The sequence below is a fragment of the Rhizophagus irregularis genome, chromosome 25 (genome assembly GCF_026210795.1).
Source record: "Rhizophagus irregularis chromosome 25, complete sequence".
In the NCBI taxonomy this organism is placed as follows: Eukaryota; Fungi; Glomeromycota; class Glomeromycetes; order Glomerales; family Glomeraceae; genus Rhizophagus; species Rhizophagus irregularis.
The window spans coordinates 2,212,527-2,237,470 of NC_089453.1; the positions used below are offsets into that span (position 1 = coordinate 2,212,527).

At 30.1% G+C, this 24,944-nt stretch overlaps 5 protein-coding genes across 5 annotated transcripts; 3 read left to right on the forward strand and 2 right to left on the reverse strand.

The window, feature by feature from the left end:
- Window positions 1-52: 52 nt before the first annotated feature.
- On the forward strand, window positions 53-2,371 carry OCT59_016942 (uncharacterized protein; the record flags this gene model as incomplete). The annotated part of the gene is made up of 12 exons (XM_066146030.1): window positions 53-55; window positions 286-318; window positions 830-850; window positions 1,064-1,091; window positions 1,182-1,222; window positions 1,307-1,381; window positions 1,511-1,532; window positions 1,782-1,823; window positions 1,902-1,943; window positions 2,024-2,065; window positions 2,146-2,187; window positions 2,268-2,371. The coding sequence occupies 12 exons, from the start codon at window positions 53-55 to the stop codon at window positions 2,369-2,371; spliced, it is 495 nt and encodes a 164-aa protein (XP_066003758.1).
- Window positions 2,372-10,328: 7,957 nt separating this feature from the next.
- On the forward strand, window positions 10,329-11,421 carry OCT59_016943 (uncharacterized protein; the record flags this gene model as incomplete). Its single annotated transcript, XM_066146031.1, has 3 exons — window positions 10,329-11,046; window positions 11,105-11,239; window positions 11,318-11,421. 3 exons carry the CDS (start codon window positions 10,329-10,331, stop codon window positions 11,419-11,421), a joined length of 957 nt encoding a protein of 318 aa, XP_066003759.1.
- Window positions 11,422-11,514: 93 nt separating this feature from the next.
- OCT59_016944 (uncharacterized protein) lies at window positions 11,515-12,732 on the forward strand (the record flags this gene model as incomplete). The annotated part of the gene is made up of 5 exons (XM_066146032.1): window positions 11,515-11,646; window positions 11,739-12,011; window positions 12,114-12,290; window positions 12,363-12,446; window positions 12,547-12,732. The coding sequence occupies 5 exons, from the start codon at window positions 11,515-11,517 to the stop codon at window positions 12,730-12,732; spliced, it is 852 nt and encodes a 283-aa protein (XP_066003760.1).
- Window positions 12,733-14,718: 1,986 nt separating this feature from the next.
- On the reverse strand, window positions 14,719-15,470 carry OCT59_016945 (uncharacterized protein; the record flags this gene model as incomplete). Its single annotated transcript, XM_066146033.1, has 2 exons — window positions 14,719-15,144; window positions 15,222-15,470. The coding sequence occupies 2 exons, from the start codon at window positions 15,468-15,470 to the stop codon at window positions 14,719-14,721; spliced, it is 675 nt and encodes a 224-aa protein (XP_066003761.1).
- Window positions 15,471-20,175: 4,705 nt separating this feature from the next.
- Window positions 20,176-23,733, reverse strand: OCT59_016946 (uncharacterized protein; the record flags this gene model as incomplete). The annotated part of the gene is made up of 10 exons (XM_025329269.2): window positions 20,176-20,349; window positions 20,431-20,725; window positions 20,804-20,913; window positions 20,974-21,134; window positions 21,202-21,543; window positions 21,615-21,638; window positions 21,713-22,071; window positions 22,227-22,973; window positions 23,037-23,195; window positions 23,264-23,733. 10 exons carry the CDS (start codon window positions 23,731-23,733, stop codon window positions 20,176-20,178), a joined length of 2,841 nt encoding a protein of 946 aa, XP_025173964.2.
- Window positions 23,734-24,944: the final 1,211 nt, after the last annotated feature.

A 24,944-nucleotide genomic window follows, 5' to 3' on the forward strand; every position in this document is an offset into this window, starting at 1 on the left:
TCCCTCTCTTTCTCTTCCCTTCCCCTTTCCCTTCCCAGAAAATTCCAACGAAATGGTAAGTTTCAAAGCGTTCGCTTCGAAACTTTTAATATATTTTTTTTAATTTCTTTTAGGAAACGTTTCTAACGCTTCCTATACTCTCTTTTTTTTTAGATCTCGATATTCAATTTCGGAAATTTAGGAAATTAAGGGTAAGTTTCGAAGCGAGTTCGCTTCGAAACAGTGTTTTTTTTTTAATTTCTTTAGGAAACGTATTTAACGTTTCTTATTTTTTTTTTTGTGTAGGTCCTTCGGCATGCTTCTTTGGGATTCGAAATGGTAAGTTTCGAAGCATATGCTTCGAAACTTTTTGAAAATTTTTAATTTCTTTAGGAAACTTTTCTAACGTTTCCTTTCTTTCTTTTTTTGTGTAGGTCTTTCGGTATTCGACTTCGGGAAGCAAGGAACCGAAAGGGTAAGTTTCGAAGCGTTTTGCTTTGAAACTTTTTAAAAAAAATTATTTTTTTTTAATTTTTTGTAAGGAAACGTTTCTAACGTTTCCTATTTTTTTTTTGTAGAGATTTTTCGATATTCGACTTTGGAAGGCGAATCGGTAAGTTTCGAAGCGTGTTGTTGTACGCTTCGAAACTTTTAAGAAAAAAATTTTTTTCTTTTTTTTGTAAGGAAACGTTTCTAAGTTTCCTTTTTCTTTTTGTAGGAACGCCGGATGTTTGGATGATGAGTTCGAAACGAACCGGTGAGTTTCGCAACATTGTGTTGCGAAACTTTATTTTTATTTATTTCTTTTTAAGAAACGTTAACTAACGTTTCTTTATTTTACTTTTTGTAGGTTCCGGACGTTAGGATGATGGTAAGTTTCGCAATGTTACATTGCGAAACTTAATTTTTATTTTTTTATTATAAGAAACGTTTATATTAACGTTTCTTTTTTACTTTTGTAGGTTCCGGACGTTAGAATGATGGAAACGAACTGGTAAGTTTCGCAATGTTACATTGCGATACTTAATTTTTTATTTTTTTATTAAAAGAAACGTTAACTAACGTTTCTTTCCTTCTTTTGTAGGTTCCGGACGTTTGGATGAAACGACCCGGTGAGTTTGCAACGAATCGTTGCGAAACTTAATTTATTGTTTTTTTTTAAAGAAACGATATTAAACGTTTCTTTCCTTTACTTTTTGTAGGAACGCCGGAACGAATTCACGAACCGGACTTTGGGTGGAAGGTAATAAAGGGAATTTTGTTTTTGTTTATATTTTTTTCTTTATTTCTTAACGAAACGTTAACTAACGTTTCAATTTTTTTATAGATCACCTTAACATCCACTTCTGCCAAATTGGAACTAAAATGGTTAAGAAGTTCAAAAAGAAAGTGCTTGGCAAAGGTGAATGAATTGAAGAACCCATCCAAGTAATTGGAGGAGACAAAGGAAACTCCAGGCATTTGGTGGGGTGTTCTTTTATTATATAACGAAACATTATTTAAGTTTCGTTTATTTTTTGTTTTTTTATAGGTTAAAGGAATGAAAGGGAAAGGTGAGAACGAAAGGAAAGAGAAAGATGAGAACGAAAGGGAAAGGTGAAAAATGAAAGGGGAATGTGAAAAATGAAAGGGGAAGGTGAAAAATGTAAAGGAAAAGAGAAAACGAAAGAGAAGACGAAAGGGAAGGGTGAGAACGAAAGGGAAAGGAAAAACGAAAGGGAATATTTCGAAAGTATACTTTGAAATTTTTTTATTTTATTTTTCAACGAAGTGTTTATTAACGCTTCATTTTTTTTTTTTAGGTTCGGCGGCCATTGGACAGACCGGAATTCAATATTTCGAAGGTATACTTCGAAATATTTTTTATTTTTATTTTTTTCAACGAAACGGTTATTAATGTTTCATTTTTTTTTCTTTTTTAGGTTCAGCAGCTCATTGGACGTATGGAATTCAACATTTCGAAGGTATGTAACTTCGAAATGTTTCTTTAATTTAATTTTTTTCACGAAACATAAATTAATGTTTCGTTTTTTTTCTTTTTTAGGTTCAGCGGCTTATTGGACGTATGGAATTCAACATTTCGAAGGTATATAACTTTGAAATGTTTCTTTAATTTAATTTTTTTCATGAAACATAAATTAATATTTCGTTTTTTTTCTTTTTTAGGTTCAGCGGCTTATTGGACGTATGGAATTCAACATTTTGAAGGTATATAACTTCGAAATATTTCTTTAATTTATTTTTTTTTACGAAACGTATATTAATGTTTCATTTTTTTTCTTTTTTAGGTTTTCTATTTTGGCACTGGTGCGGATTATCCATAGATTATCGGATATCTGATAAATATAGATTATCGTTAAATAATAATAATTGTGCATTTATTAATAAATAAAATTATAATAGATTATAAATCAGTGTTTTAAATTGTCATGGCGTTTACACTAAATTGTTTAAAATTATTACTAAATTTCGCTCAATTGTCCGAAAATTTCACTCAATTATCTGAAATTATTGCAAAATTTCACTAAATTATCTTCGAAAATGTTGCATTTATATCGTTTACACTCAATTGTCCAAAATTGGTAAAACATTTTCACTCAATTGTCCGAAATTATCCTAAATTTCACTAAATTATTCAAAAATCTAGCTAACATTTACCAAAAAAATGCAAAATTCACCACAATTTTCCACAATTTGTATTACGTTTGCACAACATTGCTGAAAAATTCACCTAAATTTTCAACAATTTACATAATATTACTAAAAATACACTACAATTTACCACTATTTGCATTACGTTTGCATAACATTACTAAAAATTTAACTAAATTTACCACAATTTGCACTTCGTTTGCATAGCATTACTAAAAATTTAACTAAATTCACCACAATTTACATTATGTTTACATATAATTACTAAAAATTTAACTAAATTCACCACAATTTGCACTTCGTTTGCATAGCATTACTAAAAATTTAACTAAATTCACCACAATTTACATTACGTTTACATATAATTACTAAAAATTTAACTAAATTCACCACAATTTGCACTTTGTTTACATAACATTACTAAAAATTTAACTAAATTCACCACAATTTGCACTTCGTTTGCATAAAATTACTAAAAATTTGCCTAAAATTCACCACAATTTACATTACGTTTGCATAAAATTACTAAAAATTTAACTAAATTCACCACAATTTACACTTCGTTTGCATAACATTACTAAAAATTTGCCTAAAATTTCCCACAATTTAATGATAATTTACTGAAAAATTTCTCAACATTTGAATTAGGAATTCTGTAGGAATTCCGCCATTTTGACAAAATTTGCCAAATTGTAAGTCCTCCATTATCCCAAAATTGTAACACAATTTACCTCAATTTACCGGGATAATTCTCAATTTGCCAGAAAAATTCCAGGCAAATTTTGCGACAATGACATCTGTTCGACCTGTGTTACAACGTCCAGTAACAACTGTGGGTGTGAGCGGCACCCCTATTTTGAAACTCTACCCTGTCGAAAAAATTAGTGATATCACCAAAGCCTGTGACATCTGGCTTTTTATAAAGTTCTTTCTTGAGAGATTGAAATCTGTGTACGAAATAATTAGTAATGTGGAAAGGGCGGTTTGTGAGTAATGTGTCACCATTATCACTGGCGGCAAGTATATCATGAAGGTGGGACCATCTACTTTCAGCCATGCTCAACATTACGAATAAAGTAGGTAAACCGATCTTATGAATTATTGCGTTTAAATGAAGTTATCTCTGGTGAAAATAGGAATCTCCGGTGCAGATGAAAGTTGGAATAGGGATTGTTATATTTTCATCTATTATATTACGTGATGAATAGGAGCTGGGGCGAATTAATTCTCTGGCAGATGGAAGGGTGATATTATCAGCATGATTGGAATTCATCATACAAGACTGTTGGAGGAGTCGTTGTGTATTCTGGTGATGTCTTAGCTTCTCTAACTGAAGATATGACCACGATGGCCAATAGTGATGGAGTCTCCACCTTGGATCGATATTCATTAGACGTAATTTAATGTATTTGCCATATGTCTCGACTCGAGTATTGTTGATTGAATCAGATTGATTTTTCAGATCGTGATAATGATTTTTTCCATCGGTGAATAGGTCTGGAAAGAGTAATGGTTCCAAGTTAGGGTCGTAAGTTGAGATAGGTATCCGCAAGGTTTCACTGTCTTGAACGAAACCTGCCATCAACCTGCTATAGTGGAAATCTTCGTCATGTACCTCACTTGGGAAGTCATAGTTTAGTACAACTATATCACGGGAGTTGGCAAAAGGTGCATTTGTGTCGGTCGGAACGTGACTCGTCCTTGGAAAAGGGTCATTTAGTGTATGAAGTGTATTATCAGACGATAAGAGGTTCGTAAATGGGCGAATGTAAGGATTATTTTCCGCCAACTAAGCTGCAGCCCTTTGTAAAGTTTTATCATTATCTAAGGTTCTGACGTCGTTAACACGATTATTATCTTCATTCGATTCCAAGAAAGCTCCCAGTGTTCCAGAATATAGAGCGTGTGCTCTAATATTTCGTGAATAATTCATTGTGCCGGTCAAACTTCTATATTCCGAATATTGATTACTATTCGGTATTCTTCCTAGAGAGCAGTGAAGGTAGACGGGAGATAAGAATCTCCTCTTGTGCATAGGAACGGAAGTGATCTCTTCTGGTAAAGGAGAGAGGTAGGGGAACAAAAACCTTGTAAAAGGTTTCTTGCAAGATTCGCAGGTAGGAATTCTTAGGTCTGGAATTCGATTAATATTAGGGTTGAAGGACAAGGAGACATTGGGAACACGTTGTTGTAAGGGATAAGTAATTGACGGGTTGTAAAACGACCAACACGCCTTTTGGGGTATAGGACTTTTCTGCAATACACACATGGTATTCGAGGCCATTGAGAGAGAATATTATTTTGAAACCTGTCATATAGTCTTTGTAATTTAGACGAAGGTCTCCAATAAGAGGGATGAGATGGGTGGCTTAGAGGCACTGGTCGAAATCAAAAAAATCGGACATATGGAAAATCAGCTAAAAATCAGACCAAAATCGACTGACATTACAAATTGGCACATCTGATTGATGCCAATCAGACAATTTAATGAAAATCCAGAAAAAAATCATCATATTTGATTGACGGCTGATTGATGCTAGTTGAAATCAAAAAAAAATCAGACAAATGGCAAATCAACCTAAAATTTGCCCAATATTCAAATATGTACTTTCAATTTATGGAAAATTGACAATTCAATAAAAATTCAATAAAAATTCAATAAAAATTTGGCAAAAAATCATTATATTTGATTGACGGCTGATTGATGCTGGTTGAAATCAAAAAAAAAAATCAGACAAATGGCAAATCAACCTAAAATTTGCCCAATATTCAAATATGTACTTCCAATTTATGGAAAATTGACAATTCAATAAAAATTCAATAAAAATTCAATAAAAATTTGGCAAAAAATCATTATATTTGATTGACAACTGATTGATGCTGGTTGAAATCAAAAAAAAATCTGACAAAATGACAAATCAACCTAAAATTTGCCCAATATTCAAATATGTACTTCCAATTTATGGAAAATTGACAATTCAATAAAAATTCAATAAAAATTCGATAAAAATTTGGCAAAAAATCATTATATTTGATTGACGGCTGATTGATGCTGGTTGAAATCAAAAAAAAAATCTGACAAAATGACAAATCAACCTAAAATTTACCCAATATTCAAATATGTACTTCCGATTTATAGAAAATTGATAATTCAATAAAAATTCAATAAAAATTCAATAAAAATTCGGCAAAAAATCATTATATTTGATTGACGGCTGATTGTACAAAAAAAGTCATCAAAATTAACTTTTGAAAAACATGATTTGTCATTAAAATTCAGAAATTCGGAAAAATCAACACCAAATTTATAGTCAATTACTCAATTTATTATAAATTTATGTCTAAAACTTATAAGTTTATAATTGGTATTTTCTACTAATTGGATTTACGGCTAAATACTCTCTTGCATTTTGCCGGTTTGAGATTTGGTAACTTACTGGTACAAATCTACCTAAAATATGATGCACAGGTATTATACAATCCCGACTTATTGGATAAAATTCGGTATTCCACAACTCAACATTACAAATTTCATCACTGCTGAAATAGTATCGAATATTGGTTGAATTTGCGTGTTTATACCAACGAACGTATGCTAGAAAATGTTCGACGGGACCATCCGGAAAGTCTACTACGTGAGTAAAATAATACTGAATTTGACCTGGGTAGATGTCAACATCTTCATCATCCGTAATAAATTTCGCTAAGACGTACGAACTTTTTACATGTCTTAACGATAATGACAATCCAAAGACTTCTGAACCAATCCGACACCTTCCGAATTGGTTAATTTTGACCCTAATTATTATATCGTTATCTAAACCTTCTACAAGAGGCCTCCGAAATCCAAATGATTCGTAAGTCGCATTGTAATATTCGACTATTAAATTTAACATTTCACTTGAAAGTAGTATATTATGAGATACCGGCTTAAGAAATTCACCTGGGAAGCCTTCTTTGCCAGAAATATGTGAATCTTTAATATTTTGTGAATTCAGCCAAAATTGATGCATCTCATCTGACGAAAATTCATCAGTAACTGAAAGGGACCCGATAGTACGCTGACTGTTTAGCAATTCAAGACCTTTTACTTCGATACCTGAACTTATGATATTTTCGATTTGTTTATCAAACATTAATCGACGCATAAGTTCAGACTCAATTTTCCTGTTGCTGTTTGGTAACGAACCTAAAAGTGCGAAATCAATAAATTATAAGCTAATATTGAAATCGTTAAAATCGTTAAAAAATCGTTAACGGATATTTACCTAAAATACCGTTCATACGTTCGAAAGAGAAACACCAGAACGCATATAATGGTCCATAATCAGATGAGCAATCACGCAAATGCAGAGAAAGATGAAGATTCAGTGTGATCTTATCTCTGCCGTGGTGATTCTCAATGAGCTTGACTATTTCGATAAGACTTCTATGGGCTTCATCCACCAAATTAGATTCTAGAATCCGATTTACCAAAATTGAACAAACCCTGACAAAATGATTCAGGATTCTTCTATTTACGTCTGAAAGGTGTTCCCAAAGTGATACAGTTGAATAAATTGTAAAGAATATTCGCCACTGATCAGCTGTAAAATTGGTGAATCCCTCTCCACTATGAATTTTTCCTGGAATTCGACCTAAATCGGATGGTATCTGAAACTCATCCATCTTTTTCTGAATTTTGTTCAAAGAATTTGGTGTCAAAATACCCCCATCGATCCAAATTCGTTTTACTATCCACTTCGCAATGCCTAGAAATAAGCAATGCATTGGATCGACTGTAATAAATCTAATAGGGTCAAAATATGATAGACGCAACAATTCGGACCATCTAACGCCAGTTTCTTTGACGAAGCACTTTCTAGCAGCGTCTGAGTTGCATCTTCGCCAACCTAATGCGTTTTGCCGGTGCTCATTCGAATCTCGAGCAGAATACCCTACATCATCCATTCCAGCAAAATTATGCTGCCCATTTTCATAATTTGCTTTTTTCTCACACCTGTGACATGAAACTAAGGCAGAAACATGACCGCAAATTTTTCTTGCGGCGGGAATGTCACATGATACTAAGATTAAAGCGCCACAAACTCTCTTTCCATTTTCGCATTCATAAGTACGATTTAGTGTTAATCCAGCCCAGAGTGTTTCCAATTCGTTAACTATTGGTGCTAAATAGTGGTTCACTTTATATAGGCTGACCTCCTTTGGCCCAGGTAAAATGCCGAGAGTCAATAAATTTTCACGTCTAAATCGGATATCGCGTGGCAAATTGCATATAGCGGCGTATATGACACCGATACTATAAATGGTACTATCATATGGCTGAAACCAATCAAGATTCAGCATCAAGCCAAGATGAGAATCGGCCACTTCGCTTCTGAAAAAATTTGGCGAATCTTCATTGTCCGATTCTTTAAAATTCTTCCACACTTGCCCATCATATATATCGGTCAAAATATTATCAAAATTTGACCGATTAGCCCAATGTCAGAGAGAATTTTCAAACCCAGGCCGACAAAACATAGTGGCAAGTTGTTGATTGATTCCAGCAAACGGATACATTAAATTAGGTCGTATTATTGTTCGATTTGTCAATGCGCTAATTTTTTCAGACAATGCCGTATTGCAAAGACGTGATCTGTGAACTGAAGAATTGGGAAATTCTATGTATTGACATTTTATTATAGCAGGATTGTCCTCTTATTTGAAATCTACCACTTCCTCTTTTTTATACAATTTGTGACATTTCGGACAAGATACAAAACTATGAAATTGGTCATTTAATCCAAGCTTCTTTCTTGTTAAGTAAAGCGAATCTGGGAAATCATTAAAATCGTCACTACTGAACTCGCACAGGGCCAATTTCATAAATTTTATTAGAGTCTCAGTAGCTGTCTCTGCGATATTGAATCTTGTTCGAAAGTTCATTATCCAAAGTAAAATCCATAAAAATCGATTATAATTCGATTCTAAATATGGTGGGTTTTGAAATGGTTCATAACTAGGTGGTGAATGGTCTTCAAAAATTTCAGAAATTCCAGAAATTGGATCATTATCTGATTCACTGCCTATAGACAATGTATCACTGTAGATATCTTCCTCTGTAGTATATTCGGATGATGATGAATCTTCTGGATCTTCTGAAATTTCCGGACGATTTGTATACTTTCTTGCACGTTGTCGAGGTAAGAAGTTAAATTCAACATCTTGATGTTCATCATCAACATCATCTTGATTACTGTTATCTGATTCTTCCGATTCTTGTCTAATAGATTCATCAATCATTCGTCCAGCTGAAGCGGGTATTGATGTTTCACCTATTTCAAGTTGACGAACTTGAGACGAAATTGTACCTTGCGAATCTTGGTATTCTTGATGTCTAGAATCGTGAATTTCTTTTGTGCGAGAATCCACCAAGTTGCCATCACAATCAGGACAATTACAAACTACTAGTTTTCTTTTATTACTTGTTGGTCTAGCAGAAGATACTATTTCTTCGTTTATTATACCAGAAATTGATCTATTTCTACGAGTAGAAGATGGCTGATTTGAAGGTGATTCTTCATCATCAAGATCTTCAAGTATACTAGAGACTGACCTTTTTCTGCTCATTTGTTTAGTGTTTGAATAAGTTTAATAAGTTTGGCAAAATCCAAATTTGTTAAAAGGCCGATTTTTATAAAATTTGGAATAACACAAAATTTGTATAATTTGTATGTATAATTAATGTAATCCTGGCTTCTATGATTATTTCAATAATTTTTTAGGATTTAATATTTTTTTTTCGCAAATTTGGCAATTTTATATAATAAATTTGCGAATTTTCTAATTAATATACTTTTAAAAATTGCAATATAATTTAAGCTTATTTTACAATAAAAAGCTTATTTTTAAAATAAAAAGCTTATTTTATTTTAAAATAACTTTTATTTACAAGATAATCACTTTATCATCCCTTTATCATTTTCGGATGCCAAACAAACCTTATCAAAAGAAACTGTAAATTTTAGCGAAAGTTGAAAAGTAACAATTTTGTATTAATCGAAGTGGTATTGCTATAATAACAATATATTTTCGATTTTACTGCAAATTTCGACAAAGTATAACTTGCCGCATTAAAGTATATCAAATTTTAACGCAGTAGAACGCTAACAATTTTCGTAATTTTAATTTATTTGTCTTTTTAATTATGATTTATAATTGATTTTTCAATCGAGAAATCAACGCAGGACGCTAACGATTTTCTTATTAATTAATTTATTTGTCTTTTTTAATTATGATTTATAGTTGATTTTTCAATTGAGAAATCAACGCAGGACGCTAACGATTTTCTTATTAATTAATTGATTTGTCTTTTTTAATTATGATTTATAGTTGATTTTTCTCGAGAAATCAACGCAGTAGAACGCTAACGATTTTCTTATTAATTAATTGATTTGTCTTTTTTAATTATGATTTATAGTTGATTTTTCAATCGAAAAATCAACGCAATAGGACGCTAACGATTTTCTTATTAATTAATTTATTTGTCTTTTTTAATTATGATTTATAGTTGATTTTTCAATCGAGAAATCAATGCAGTAGAACGCTAATGATTTTCTTATTAATTAATTGATGATTTTTAAATTTATAAATAGGATGATATGACGATATTGAACCCGCTTCGATTTTTTAAACGAATATTGAGTGAATATAAAATGTCAAATAATAGCAATAATAAAAAAAACAATAAAAAAAATAACAAACAAAAGCAACAGAGGTTTCAAGAAGAAACACCTGACGAAGGATCTAATCGTCAATGGGGAAGAATGGAAGAAGAAAGTAATCCGAATGAGACGAGTGACAAGACCAATAAGTCGACTAGCAAATCGTCACCCACCAAGTCAAACAAACAAAAGCAGCAAAGGTTTCAAGAAGAAACACCGAGCGAAGGATCTAATCGTCAACAGGGAAGAGCGGAAGAAGAAAGTGATCCGAATGAGATGAGTGACAAAACCAATAAGTCGACTAGCAAATCGTCACCCACCAAGTCAAACAAACAAAAGCAGCAAAGGTTTCAAGAAGAAACACTGAGCGAAGGATCTAATCGTCAACGGGGAAGAGCGGAAGAAGAAAGTGATCCGAATGAGACGAGTGACAAAACCAATAAGTCGACTAGCAAATCGTCACTCACCAAGTCAAACAAACAAAAGCAGCAAAGGTTTCAACAAGAAACACCTGACAAAGAATCTAATCATCAACGGGGAAGAACAGAAGAAGAAAGTAATCCGAATGAGACGATTGACAAAACCAATAAGTCGACTAGCAAATCGTCACCCATCAAGTCGATCCTCAAATCTGCAAAGTCGACTAAGCCGACTCAAGAAGAGTCTGATGATGAGGTTATAGAAATTGAACCGCCAAATATTCCTAAAGGTAATTGAATTTTGGAAAATTGCTGATTGACATGTACGATAATTAATAATTTTTATAGATCAACAAAAGATGTTATCGGAAATGAAAAAACGATATGGGAATATTCGAATTCCACAAAAATTCGTATTAGTGGTTAAAGACGATCAAGGTAATGAAAGGATGATCGATGATGACGATACTGATTTAGAAGCAGGTACAATTTTGACTTCATTCGTATAAATTCAGAATTATTCGTAAAAAAATATTACTATTAATAAAATTCTTTATTTAGAAAATCTAAAATTAAAGAAACAAATTGAAGAAGTACAAGTAGAGAATGCAAAGCTTCAACGCGAAAATAACCGATTATTCGATGAAAATCGTTTTTTGACTTGAATAAACGAGGCCTTTGCAGACGAGAATGACGATCTACGCGAAAGCTTAAACAGGTATTTGAGAATCCGTCTGCCTAAAGCCATTCATAGGCAGATGGATCTCGAACAGCCGGCAAAACGTCAAAAAAGAATTAAGACAAAAAAGTCCGAGCGATACGAGGAAGAATCGGAGGAAGAAAGGTCTGGTTCTAACAATAATGATGAGTACGACGAAAAAGAAGCTAGGGTATATTAATTTTATTTGTCTGATTCAGTTATTTAAAATTGCAGTATTGAGTAATTAAGTACCAGTTATCATTATTTGATTGTTATATTTAGGCTGAAATGAAGTCTATTTTGAAAACCATCGATGAAACTCGAGGACTAGATTACAATGAAACATTCAATAGCGCGAAAAATCTCAAGATTCGTCGTAAGCTAGTCCCTAAATTGCGTTCAGCCCTTGCTCTGTGTTTTCCTGCTTCGAATAAGCAACTTACAAAATGGTTGGGTTGTCTCCACAAGTCTCGTCGTTCTCATCAAAGATTAATGGATAGGGGAAAAGCCGATGAAAATAAACACCGGATGCACTCAAACAATCGAGTACACGACGTTAGTAATGATTTATAATTATTATGCTGAATTTTATTCCGATTATGTATTGAATTTTATTCAAATTATAACGTATTTTAGAAGAAAATCCGCTGAATTAAGGCGGCAAAGAGATTATATAGTTTTGACGATGAACGGATAACAAAATATGATAAGCGTAGATTACTAAAGATGTTATCCAATCGCTTATTTCATTCTCCAGAAATAAGCGAGACAGACGAAGAAGACCCAACAAAGTCTATAATCGCTATTTACGACTATTCGTGGAGATCTGATGAGGTTAGAACTTCTGAATCTTGATTTTTCAGACGAATCGCTGGATTTAATTTTTATATTTTATTGTTTCTTCAGCTTAAAAATTTGCTACGAAATGTACTCGATGTACACTCGTCAAATAAATCGAAATTAATACGAGAATGTAGATATGACGACGAGGTACAAAAATACGACCGACCACATCCGTCGAATGCTTCCGAATGGTCTTATATTGTACAACAACAAGATTTAATATTCGATATATACTGATATCGATCAGGGTTTAATCACTGAATATGATGAAGAAGAAGAAGAAGTTAGTAGAGGGACAACACCAGCAACTGGCAACACCACCGAAAATGATGAAGACCATAACAAGGAAGGAGAAGAAAAACCATCAAAATCAACGGTCGGCGACAATCATAATAATTCAGATTCTGATTTACATATGGACGACGCGCAATGAACGAATCTGAATTAATTTGGTAGAAAACTTTCTTTTTTTCGTCAAAAATCTATATATATATACAGTATAATTAATATTCCAAATTATTAGTATTAGAATTTTCCATAATTCAAAATAAATTTGTCTTAATTCAGAAAAAAATTAATTACAATTCGAAATAAATTTACTGCAAATTTACCGCAATTCAGAATAAAATTTACTGCAAATATACCATAATTCAGAATAAAATTTACTGCAATTCAGACGCAATTCAGAATAAAATTAACCGCAATTCATTAAATTTTTACCGCAATTCAGAATAAATTTACCGCAATTCAGAATAAAATTTACCGCAATTCAGAATAGAAAATTTACTGCAATTCAGAATAAAATTAACCACAATTCATTAAATTTTTACCGCAATTCATAATAAATTTACCGCAATTCAGAATAAAATTTACCGCAATTCAGAATAAATTTACCGCAATTCAGAATAAATTTACCGCAATTCAGAATAGAAAATTTACCGCAATTCAGAATAGAAAATTTACTGCAATTCAGATTAAAATTTACTGCAATTCAGAATAAATTTACCGCAATTCAGAATAGAAAATTTACCGCAATTCAGAATAAAATTTACTGCAATTCAGATTAAAATTTACTGCAATTCAGATTAAAATTTACTGCAATTCAGATTAAAATTTACTGCAATTCAGATTAAAATTTATCGCAATTTATCAAAATTTATCATAATTCAGAATAAATTCACTGCAATTCGGTAAATTTATGAATATATTTTTTTAAACAATTTGGATCAAAAATACTAAGCAATTCAGATACAATTTGGATATTCTGATCGGTGTCGATCAGCCTGCCAATCGGAACTTTGCCTAAATTAATAAATCGGCCATCTTTATCACCAAATTCGGCCTAAAATCGGACATCCGATTTCTAGCCAATTTGGACTATTTCGACCAGTGAGGGCTTAGAAGATAATGATTCGAATAGGGTAAGTTTAATGGAGTAGAATCTAGATCATCGACATGTGACGTCGTCAGATCTACTAAGGTTTCGTAATCGTTATCAAAAGTGTATACGTTATGAATTCGATAATAAGTCATTTATAATTTTAATTGAGAATTTTTTTTAAAAATTTTTCTTTTTTTTCTGAGTAGAAATTTGGGAAATATTTATAATGTAAGAAGAATTGGGAAAATATATATATGGACTACCGTACAAGCAGCCCGATAATTTATTTTGTATCATTTTTTTTGTTTATGTATTTACTAAATGTATTGATTTAATTTTTAATTAAGAACAAATTTATTTTTTCCCATTATTTTTTTTTTATGAAGATAAAGTTGGTTGTATTTATAATTATAATGTAATGTAAGAAGAAGCAGAAAAATATATATGGACTACCGTACAAGCAGCCCGATAATTTATTTTGTATCATTTTTTTTTTGTTTATGTATTCACTAAATGTATTGATTTAATTTTTAAATTAAGAACAAATTTATTTTTTTCCATTTTTTTTTTTATGAAGATAAAGTTGGTTGTATTTATAATGTAATGTAAGAAGAAGCGGAAAAATATATATGGATTAGCGTACAAGCAGCCCAAAGATTTTTTTATATCAAAAAAATTTTTTTTTTACGTATTCAATTAAATGTATTGTTCTTAATCAATATAATTAAAAATTTACGTCATATTTTATTATTATAATAAATTTGTATTAAAAAAATAAAAGAAATCAAATTTTTTTTATTACATAATTCATAAATTCATCATAATAAATAAAAAATTTATTAAAAACGTAATCTACTCATCTGAAATTTCCTGCTGGGTTTCATTGTTCATAGTAGGGATCGGATTGGAATCCAAAGCTGACGCGAGTGTTGACGATCTCAATCTCATTTGAGATGAAGTTCCTCGACCTTTTTTTGAGGTTCTTGGCGAAGCACCATGAGCGGTCCGTTGGTTTCTGTTATTGGTTCTCGAATTCAACTACGAGGCATTTGATAATTGTTGAGCATCAACAGCGGGGTTACGGTTAGTAGAAATCAAGGAAATATCATCTAATGTTAATATGTGCTTTCCTGGAGACGTCTTTTCCCTGCTAGTTTCATCTAACACCGGCATCTCGTAGGTTAGCGTACCCATAATCAAAGCAGTAGTCGATCGCATGCTCTGGTTTATAGCATTAGTCTTATTCGCAAGATATCTGAGGTTCAAATTATGATGAACCTCAACCCAAAATTCTCTCAGTTTCCGATCACCCAAGTTTTCCTCTACATAGAATTCAATAATCGATTGATTATCAACATTTCTTATCGTCTTGGTGGTTAAACCCATAATCATAACATTTAACCCGATTGCAGGCATATCATCAAATCCCATATTATCAATCAACTTAACGGACGTTGCATTAACCTTTGATATATAATAAAAAAAAAATTTTTAACTAATTTTTATTAACTTCAAAAGTACACGCGCAAACCAATACATACACTATACCAACTGGCGCAAGCAACGAACTTTCCTTTTAAGAAAATCACTTGACCTTTATTAAAATCTTTGATCTGACATGGAATATTTTCATCTACCGGAATGAAGGCCTTTACTCTCAAATATACAATCTTTGTCGGATCATCATCATCCAATCTTGCAACGGCCGTGATTTCCTTTACTGTAAACTCCTGAGTAAGGCGTTTAGTGAATTCATGAATGTAACACATTGTAGATATTTTTGCGGGCATATTCTTTTTTATTTAAGAGTAATTAAAGAGTAAATTTTTTTTTTTTATCTCACAAACGTACTCATCTCATACATATATATATTTTAAATCTTTCACTATTTTCACAGCCAACTTTCCAATTCTTTAATACCCAATACTCAATATTAAACAAAAAACCAGAGCCTAAACAAAAAGCCGGAGGCTCCATAATGTAATTTAAATTTTCGAAAAAAAAATTTTGTTTCACTTCATGTGAGAAAGAAAATAAATTTTTTTTTTATTTACATATTTATAACATGTATATCATTTTGAAAATAAAAAAAAAAAATTACCTCATATACATTGCGTCATTTCAATAAAAGTATATTGTAATAACTGCAGTTTAAGGAGGTGATTAAACCTCAATATTTCCTAATAAGGTAGCTAAAAATTATAATGTCGTTACAAAAGGGGCTTATTGATTAAATAATTAATTAAATAAAATCATTTGTGAAAAAATTTTTTTTTTCATTCATTTTAACATAATTATTTATTTATTTATTCTTTTATTATTTTTTATATATTTTATGATTAATTAAGATTTCAATCAAATTATTCCTTAAACGTATATGTAGATTGAAAAAAAATTTTTTTTTAATGATCTTAAAATCTATTTTGATTATGCAACTCATTAAGCCTCAATATTTCCTAAGAAGGTAATGAACAATTATACTTTGTTTGCTAAATTTAGTCATTGCAGGCTTATCGATTATTAAATATTACTTTTTCGAACACAAGTTATTAGACCACGTAATAAATTCATTTTCGTAAAGAAAAAAAATTTTTTTTTTCTTAACAATTTTATTTATTAGTATTCTTGACAAAAATTTTTTTTTCATTCAGTATTATTATTTATTTTATATTTTTATATTATATTTATTATTTTTAATTATTTAATTTAATTTATTTAAATTATTTAAATTATTTATTTTATTTATTTATTAAATTATGATTTTTTCGCCAATTTATTTATTTCGCCAATTTATTCCTTAAACGTATATTTATTAAACCTTAATATTTCCTAAATAATAAACGATTATACTGTGGCTAGGATTTTTTTAATTAGTAATAGGGGCTTATTCATTCCCTTTTTTCGGAATTAATTAAATTTTTTTTTTTTTTACATTACATGTCTTAAATTCATTTGTTAATTTTCATTAAAATTTACATGTCTTAATTTCATTTGTTAAAAAAATTTTTCATTGAAATTTATTTATTTATTTTTTTTAATTAAATTATTAACTATAAATAAAACCCAAGTTCGCTAGGTGGGAGGGTGGGGCGCTACTCTACTCAATAATGACTAATGAGTAATGACTAATGATTAATGATTAATGATTAATGATTAATTTAAAATTTCACCCAAAGTATTTCCTTAAACGTATGAGTAGATCGTTACCACAAAAGAGTATTTGTTGCAAGTGTTTTGAAGATCTTTGAATGGGAACTTCACGGAGTACCTATATAAAAATAAAATAATTTATTACTTAAATAATCTTTGCGTTACAAGGTACAAATAATAAAATGGGGAAAATGGAGGACTTGTTTTCTATTCTACGATAAAATGCGGTGCAAGTGGTACTGCGAGGCCGTGAGGCCGAGGTGGGTGGAGCCTGCGACACACACACCCCGCCCGACGACCATGTCAAGGATAACACATAATGTGAATTTTGAGTTACACCAGTGTTACGCTTATAAACATGTCATTTCATGTTCAATGTCTGCAATCCTGCTTATAAATATTACATAAAAACATATTAAAAAATCGTGAAACTTATCCAACGTAAAGGAACTACTGTATAATGTGTCGATCTTTGAATTCAACCAGAATTCATCCAAAATTTGGCCAAATTAAAATTATTGAGAAAAAATAAAATATTAGAAACGTCACATAATATGTAAAATGTAATTCTCTCACAGGTGTCATATTTACATTAAAATCTATTAAGTTTTTTCTCGAACAAATCGATAGCTTCATTTTAGTGTTCTTATTTCTAAACCAAATCTATCTTGATAATAACATCGTGCAACGAATGTATATATTCGTAGATCACATGATATATATACCAACTAATGCTCGAACCAACGAACCATCTCCTTAGCGGTGAATATAAAAATGAATTAATATTACTGACAGATAAAAGAAATTGACTCTTCAAGATTTTCTTATATGAATTTAGTAGTTGGAGATGAAATTATTGAATATTTTATAAATTTTATTTAATAAATAAAAACCAAATAATAAAAAATTATTTCGTAACGAATATTCAAACAATAAATACATTTTGAAACTAATGAACATCTAGAAAAATTTCAATGGGTGCTATTTATTAATATATTTAGATTTTTTTTCAGAGCTTATAAATTAGTTTCCATTAAGATATTAATACTTTTTAAGACATTTTTGGATTTATCAATAAACTTTTTTTAAAAAAAAAAACTTATGACTTATTTAATAATTACATAATACTAGATAATCAATTTAAATATCGTCTTACATATTTTGAGGTAAAAAATCTTTTATTATTGCTCTTGTTCTTAATTTTAGATCGCCATTCTTTCCTTTTGCATATCACTAATCAAGATTCGTCCATATATTGCTTATACTATTTAAAGTTCTGGTAATACTAATAATAATTATTATAGCCAATTACAAATTTTTTTAAATTATCATCTATTTTATGAAATAATCAAAAAATTCTTATCAACCGATTTTTTCCGTAATAATCATATCAGTTAGAATGCGTAATTTCTGATAAATTTTCCGAATTCCTTTTTAGGTAATTCCTTATTTAAGGTAATTCATTATGATGCAGATGAAAAAACAATAACAAAAAAAAAAATTTCATTTTGTTTTATTTATTGAATTTCTTCTTTTTTATTTTTTTGTTTTTTACATTGTAATGTAAATAAAACGAAAAACAAAATAAAGAGTTCATTTATTTTTTTATTTATTTAACACAAACAAATATAAAAATGGAACTTTGTATTCGTATTTCGGCATGTAAAAATCCCTTTACCCCTTTTTCTGTTTTTTTTTAAAAAAAAAACTCCACTTTTTTTTTAATGAGCTGAAATTTTACCTATATAATATTCTGTTAACAAATTAAAGTATTCAATATGTTTTACATTGTATTTAGAAATAAGCTTATATTAATTATAACGCTTATTATAATATTTATTGTTGTTAATTTTGCCTTTCCAACTTACAAATCAATTAATTCAACTGGTAACACTCTTCAAAAATGACAAGGACCAGAACCAGGTGGCGGAAAAGAACCAGGTGGCGGAAAAGATCCGGGCGGTACAAAAGAACCAGATGATAATGATGATGCAAAAGGACCGGGTAAAGGAAAAAAAGCGCCAAAAGAACTGCCTAAAGAACCACCTAAAGAACCAGAACCAAAAGCACCAGAACCAAAAGAACCAGAACCAAAAGGGCCCGAACCAAAAGTACCAGGTGAAGGTGGTAAAGCACCAGATGGTGGAAATGGCAAAGCACCAGATGGTGGTAAAACACCAGGTGGAGATGGTGGCAAAGCACCAGATGGTGGAGATGGCAAAGCACCAGCAGGTGGAGATGGTAAAGCACCAGCACCAACACCACCAAAAGAACCAGCACCAGCTCCAGCTCCAGCTCCACCAAAAGAACCAGCTCCAGCTCCAGCTCCAGCTCCAGCACCTCCTCCACCAAAAGAAGCGCCAAAAGAAGGACCTCCACCTCCACCTAAAGCACCAGCACCAGCGCCAGCACCACAACCTCCATTACTACCACCACCAGATAATGTGCCACATCCACAACCTGATGTAGGAAAATTTGTTGTAAATAAATCAAATTCAACGGATCATTGTAAGGATGGTTATATGCGGAAAAGGGATGAGATTCCTGATGGTAATTGCGGAGCTTGGTTTTTTTAAGTTCTAGACAATGTACAGCAAATATTTATTTATTATTTCCATATTTATTTATTGAATATTATAATATTTGTAATAAAACTTAACTCATGAAATTATAAAAATTTGGTTTAAACCGTAAAATTATTAGTTTGTATTCTAAAGAGGTGACTTTTATGAGCAAATAATTTATCAAATATAATGTAGTAATTTAGTCTTTTCTACATGTGGTAAAAACTTTCAAGAACTACCGAGAATCGAATCAAATAAAAATTATAAACGATTTTATTAAAATCGAACTAAACAGCCAATCACAAAATCCAAAAAATGTATTACGTAATAAAAATATTTTTTGTGTCGTGTCAGCTGATCATCACGATGTCATGAGCCCCAAGATTCAACCGATTATTGTAATATTATACAAATATAAAAATAAAAAATATTATACAAATATAAATATCAAAAACCAATATCTACAATAATTTTATAATTTTAATATAATTTAAGCTTCAATGATTAAATTTCCTTCTTTATCATCATCATCATCACCATTAAGGTTGCTTGTCTAAACCTCTTCAAAATCCTACGATTAGTTTCGTCAAAATTTTACTATAGATTTATTATAGTTTCGGCAGAGTTTCGGCAGTTTCAGCATTTATAATAAGTTTCGGCAGTTTCGCCTTTCTCCAAAGTTTTGCCAGTTTTTTAATATAACTTTAATATAGTTTTGGCAGAATTTCGCTTTTCGGCAAAATGCCATCTTGCCTAAACCCCTAGGTTTCGGCAAGCAACCTTAATCACCATCACCATCACCATCATCATCATCATCATCAGTACTTCGTTTTTGGCATTCTATGATTATATTATATAACTTTCCGATAACATTTAAAACGACCATTGCGCTACTTGTTACAAGAGTTAAAAATGGAATAACATTATAAGATATAACATGTGTTATATAATAAGCCTATATATATAAAAAATTTAAATTAATTATGAAATTTAATAATGATAATAATAATAATAACAGCAAATAATTATAAATTACCTGAATACCAAATTGAGGAATATCTTTAACAATGAAATTAGTTACACTAAGCCAAAATATTGTTGAGATTGTATTTTTCTTAAAAGTTGCTGAAAACATTTTGAATCCACCTATTTTTGAGGTCAAGACATTTAAAACTTCAACATTTGTTGCTGAAAAAAGTGTAAATATTGATGCGACAATTGAATTTTTTTTAAGCCATTCCTTAAATTTATCATGCTTAAAATTTTCGTATATTATTAATGACAATGCCAATATTAAATTAAAGATTGATGCAAATGCAAAAATCACTAGACTATTATTTTTGAAAATAAATATATTAGATATCAGTAATAATTAATTTATTTATATATACAATTATTAATTTACGAACCTTGGAATGAAAAGTATTTTAATATCATAACCATTTTTGTATATGAATAACCCATCCAAGACAAAATCCATAAGAGATAATCCGACTTTCAATATAATCATATTTGATCTCTAGCATAAATAATAATAAATATTAGTATCTAATTTAAATAAAACACAAATACAAATTACCTCTTCATCCTCATTTTTCTCATTTTCCTCGTTATCCTCATTATCCTTATTCCTTTCTCCTTTTCTTTTAGCCCATAAAAATACAAGAATTATGATAAAAAGAACAACTATAGCGGATAATATTGTTTCTTTATTATCTCGTATAATTTCTTTAATACCGGCTAAAAGTAATAATATTATAATCAACAATAAATTCAAATTTAATGATAATTATAACGATAAATTTACCATTCAGTTTATATCCATAAGATTGATCTAATAGTGAAGCATACTGATATTTAGAAATTACAGTATATTGTTTATTTAGAATCATATGATTTAAATCGTGATATAAATTATTGGTATTTCTCTGAGATAAATTTCTTGTGGGTTCGATTTGTAAAGGAATAATTAATTGTTCAAATTGAGTCGAACTATCCACTTGTTGATGATCTTTGATCTTTAATCTATCACGATCAACAGGAAGAATTAATGAAATTTCTTGAAGTAGTTGATCAATAAATTCTTTTTTATTTTGATAAAAAAGTTTTGTTCCTTCAGGTATTAATCTAATTGATCCAGTAAAAGATTCTAAAATAAATTTAATTAAAATTTATAAATAAAGTTTTTTTTCTTTCTTGAATAAATTAATTATAATATACCTGCATAAGTATCCTCAAACGCTTCTATTTTTTTTTTATAAGTAAATTTAGAATTTTTTAAGTGAAGAATTTGAATAATTATATAAAATAATAATTACCAGTAATGACAACCCACGATGAATGTTGAAGTCTATCTATGGGTTCATTAATTTCTTTTTGCATTACAAAATTTGGATCAATAGATATATGATATTCAGCACTTGGTACATTAAATGTACTTGGCAATACTTTTAAAGTAATTTTGTTTTGTTCTATTGTGAAAAACTCTGATGCTTTACCAGAAGTTGTTTGTCGCATAAGAATATTTGTTCCGTTAACTTGATAGATGGTGATATTTCGAATCGATAATGAAATTGGAACTTCATAATTAATTTCAAGAGTATTTCTTCCTAAAGTGATTGTTTTACCATATTTTGGATTAACTGAACTAATCTTTGCCGATTTCAAGGCAAGTTCACTATCTATATATATGTACGTATAAAAATAAAAAATAAATAATTATATAAAATCTTAACTGGGAGTAAAATTACCAGTAAGGAAGGAATTAACGTTAATTCTGCCCACCGGTTAATTTCCTTTCCTACTATTAAGTACAGTAAATAAAATTTTTACCCTTCAATGTAAAGAAATGTTGGCACATCCGTTGAAACAATTGTTAAATCTGTTGGCGTAATTTTCCAAATCATATCAAAGGTCTTATAAATAAAATTATAAATAAAAATGCATGGAGATTGAATTGTAAAATTGGGAGGTATATCCCAAGTTGAATTAAACATGTCATTAGTATCAAAAATATCTCCTCCAAGTAAACACCCTTGTACGCCATCTACGTCTAATACGCTATTCCTATACATTAATAAATAACCTCCATAAATTAGAGGGACTTTAACAACCGAATCAGCTTTCGCGTAATTTCCCGTTAATTGTACAATCCTAGTGACTGAACCAGACGAAAGAAATGAAACAATTAATACCAAATTATGACCATAATAAATATCTTTATTAAGTGGATCAATTTCAGTAGTTTTTCTTAATTGAATGACACATTGATATCCTATACCCTTAATATCTACCGAACACATTGCAAAATTCATAGATAAATTTGGAGTGGATGTTTGATAAATAATAAATGGTTCAGTTAATTTTTTGTTTTCATTCTCAGGTTTGTAAAAATTAACATAAATATATAAACTTGGTTGCAGTTCCGCATTAACTTGTGAGGAATAACGTTTTGAATAAATAAATCCAAGTCCACTATCAATCGTTAAAAATGAATATATAGGATTATCATATTGAAGATTTAAATCTTTACGAGATATCACTCCACTTTCTCCTTTTTGGAGTCTTCCAGTAATTGGACTAAGAAATTAAAAGTTAATATTTATTTTATTAATTGGTTAATAAGTTTATGGTGAAACTTACGTTATTTTAAATTTTTGCCACTCCAAAGTATCAGGATCATGAATATCAGCCAATTTCATATAATAAAATGTATCGGACAAATCAAAAATAAATTTAAATTTTCCTAATCGTCCAACTATACTACCATTATAATAATTATTGTAACCGAGCCAATTTTCGCTGTCGTACAAAAATAAATCATGTTAGATAAACATTTTTGCATAAATTGGTTATAAAAGGATTTTTACCCTAATATATTTCCATCTGAATCCACTTCAGCAATAAATCTTCCAAATGGTAGACTATAGTCGGTATCAGATATATTATAGTAAAGTATGTAGAATATATTATCCCTGTTAAGATTGGTTACTATGATATAATCAGGTGATAATACATCCATATCTATTCGACAAAAATTAAACTTCGGAATCGAAAAGTTTTGAACAACAAAAGGTGACATGGTCCCATTTACATGTAAAACTCTTAAGTGTAAATCTGGTTCATTACACTTTCTATTGTTAAGTGGACGATAAAATCGAAGCAATTGGCTTCCATCAGTAAGCGTAAAATATCCCATTGGTGAGATGTAAGCATCTCCTTCAGAATGATTATAGGTATTTATTGTGTAAGCACTAACATAAGTTGTCACAAAAATTGTTAATACACTAGTGAAAATCACCAATAAGCTCCAAAGAGTTTTGTTTGAATTCGGTTTCATTTTCGGTTTTAATAACTGGTAAAAAAAAAAAAAATCTTTGATTTTTATTTTTAAATAACAAATTGTTATATAAAGTTGATCTCATAGACAGATAGACGGAGAATACGGAAGACAACATCTTTTGTTTTGATCACTCAAAGTAAAACAGTAAATCAGGTACCCGACTTTTTTGATCATTTAATAATTTCAATGAATTGCCTAATTAAGAAATTCATTTGAAATCAATTTGGCAAATTTAATTTCGAATGTTCTTTTACACACTTGGGCTTGGGCTGTCAGGAAGGAATGGGCATCTTTATTTATTTTATTCTCAAAATCTGTCGAATCTACCAGCATATTTTTCCGAATTTCAAAATTATTAGTATCAGTTTATCAAAGAAAAAATTAGAAATTTGTGAAAGCCTCTAAAGCCGATTATTTTGTCGAACTGTCAATTTTTGGAAAAAAAAGGTTGCTATGAATATACTTTTTTATTCACAAAATAAAAATAGACTTGGATATATTGACTGTTCTATGAGTTAATAATATAGTTACTACGATTTGTGAATAATATTATTTAACACTGTAAAAGTTGCTGTTATTTTTCAATGCACGATATAATTGTAAAGTGTGAATTTTTTTTTTTAGTACACCATATTACAGTAACTCGTAGCTTCTAGATACGATTGATACATGGCTATTTTTTTTATCAAAAATAATTTTTTGTAATATACAAAAAAAATTATTATGTGATTTGTGCGTTAATATCGAAAGGTTTTGAAATTATGAATAACAAATTGCTAATCTTGAGCTAAAGATTGTGTCATTCCCGCTCGGTTATGAGAATATGGCAGAGTGGCGGCACTGATGAAAAGTTGATTTCTATAGATTAGCTTTTATAGTACAGCTAGTTACACATTTATATTTTACAATTTTTTTTGTGTGCCATTATTCTATATTAATCCGACTACACTGTACATGTCACTGTATAGTGACTATAGTCTGTATAGTGTATACGTCTTTCGATTTAACAAAATAAAAAAAGTCAGATTACGACAGATGTATAATAAAACTGTAAGTTGCTAAAATTACAAAGCTAGACTAAACAAACATATATGAGTTACCACCTAAAACCGACTACAACGAAGTCGTCTTGCCTATGGTTTTATAGAACTTGAGACATAACCAGTTCCTAGACTAAATATAAACGAACCATTAAAAAAAACTATACA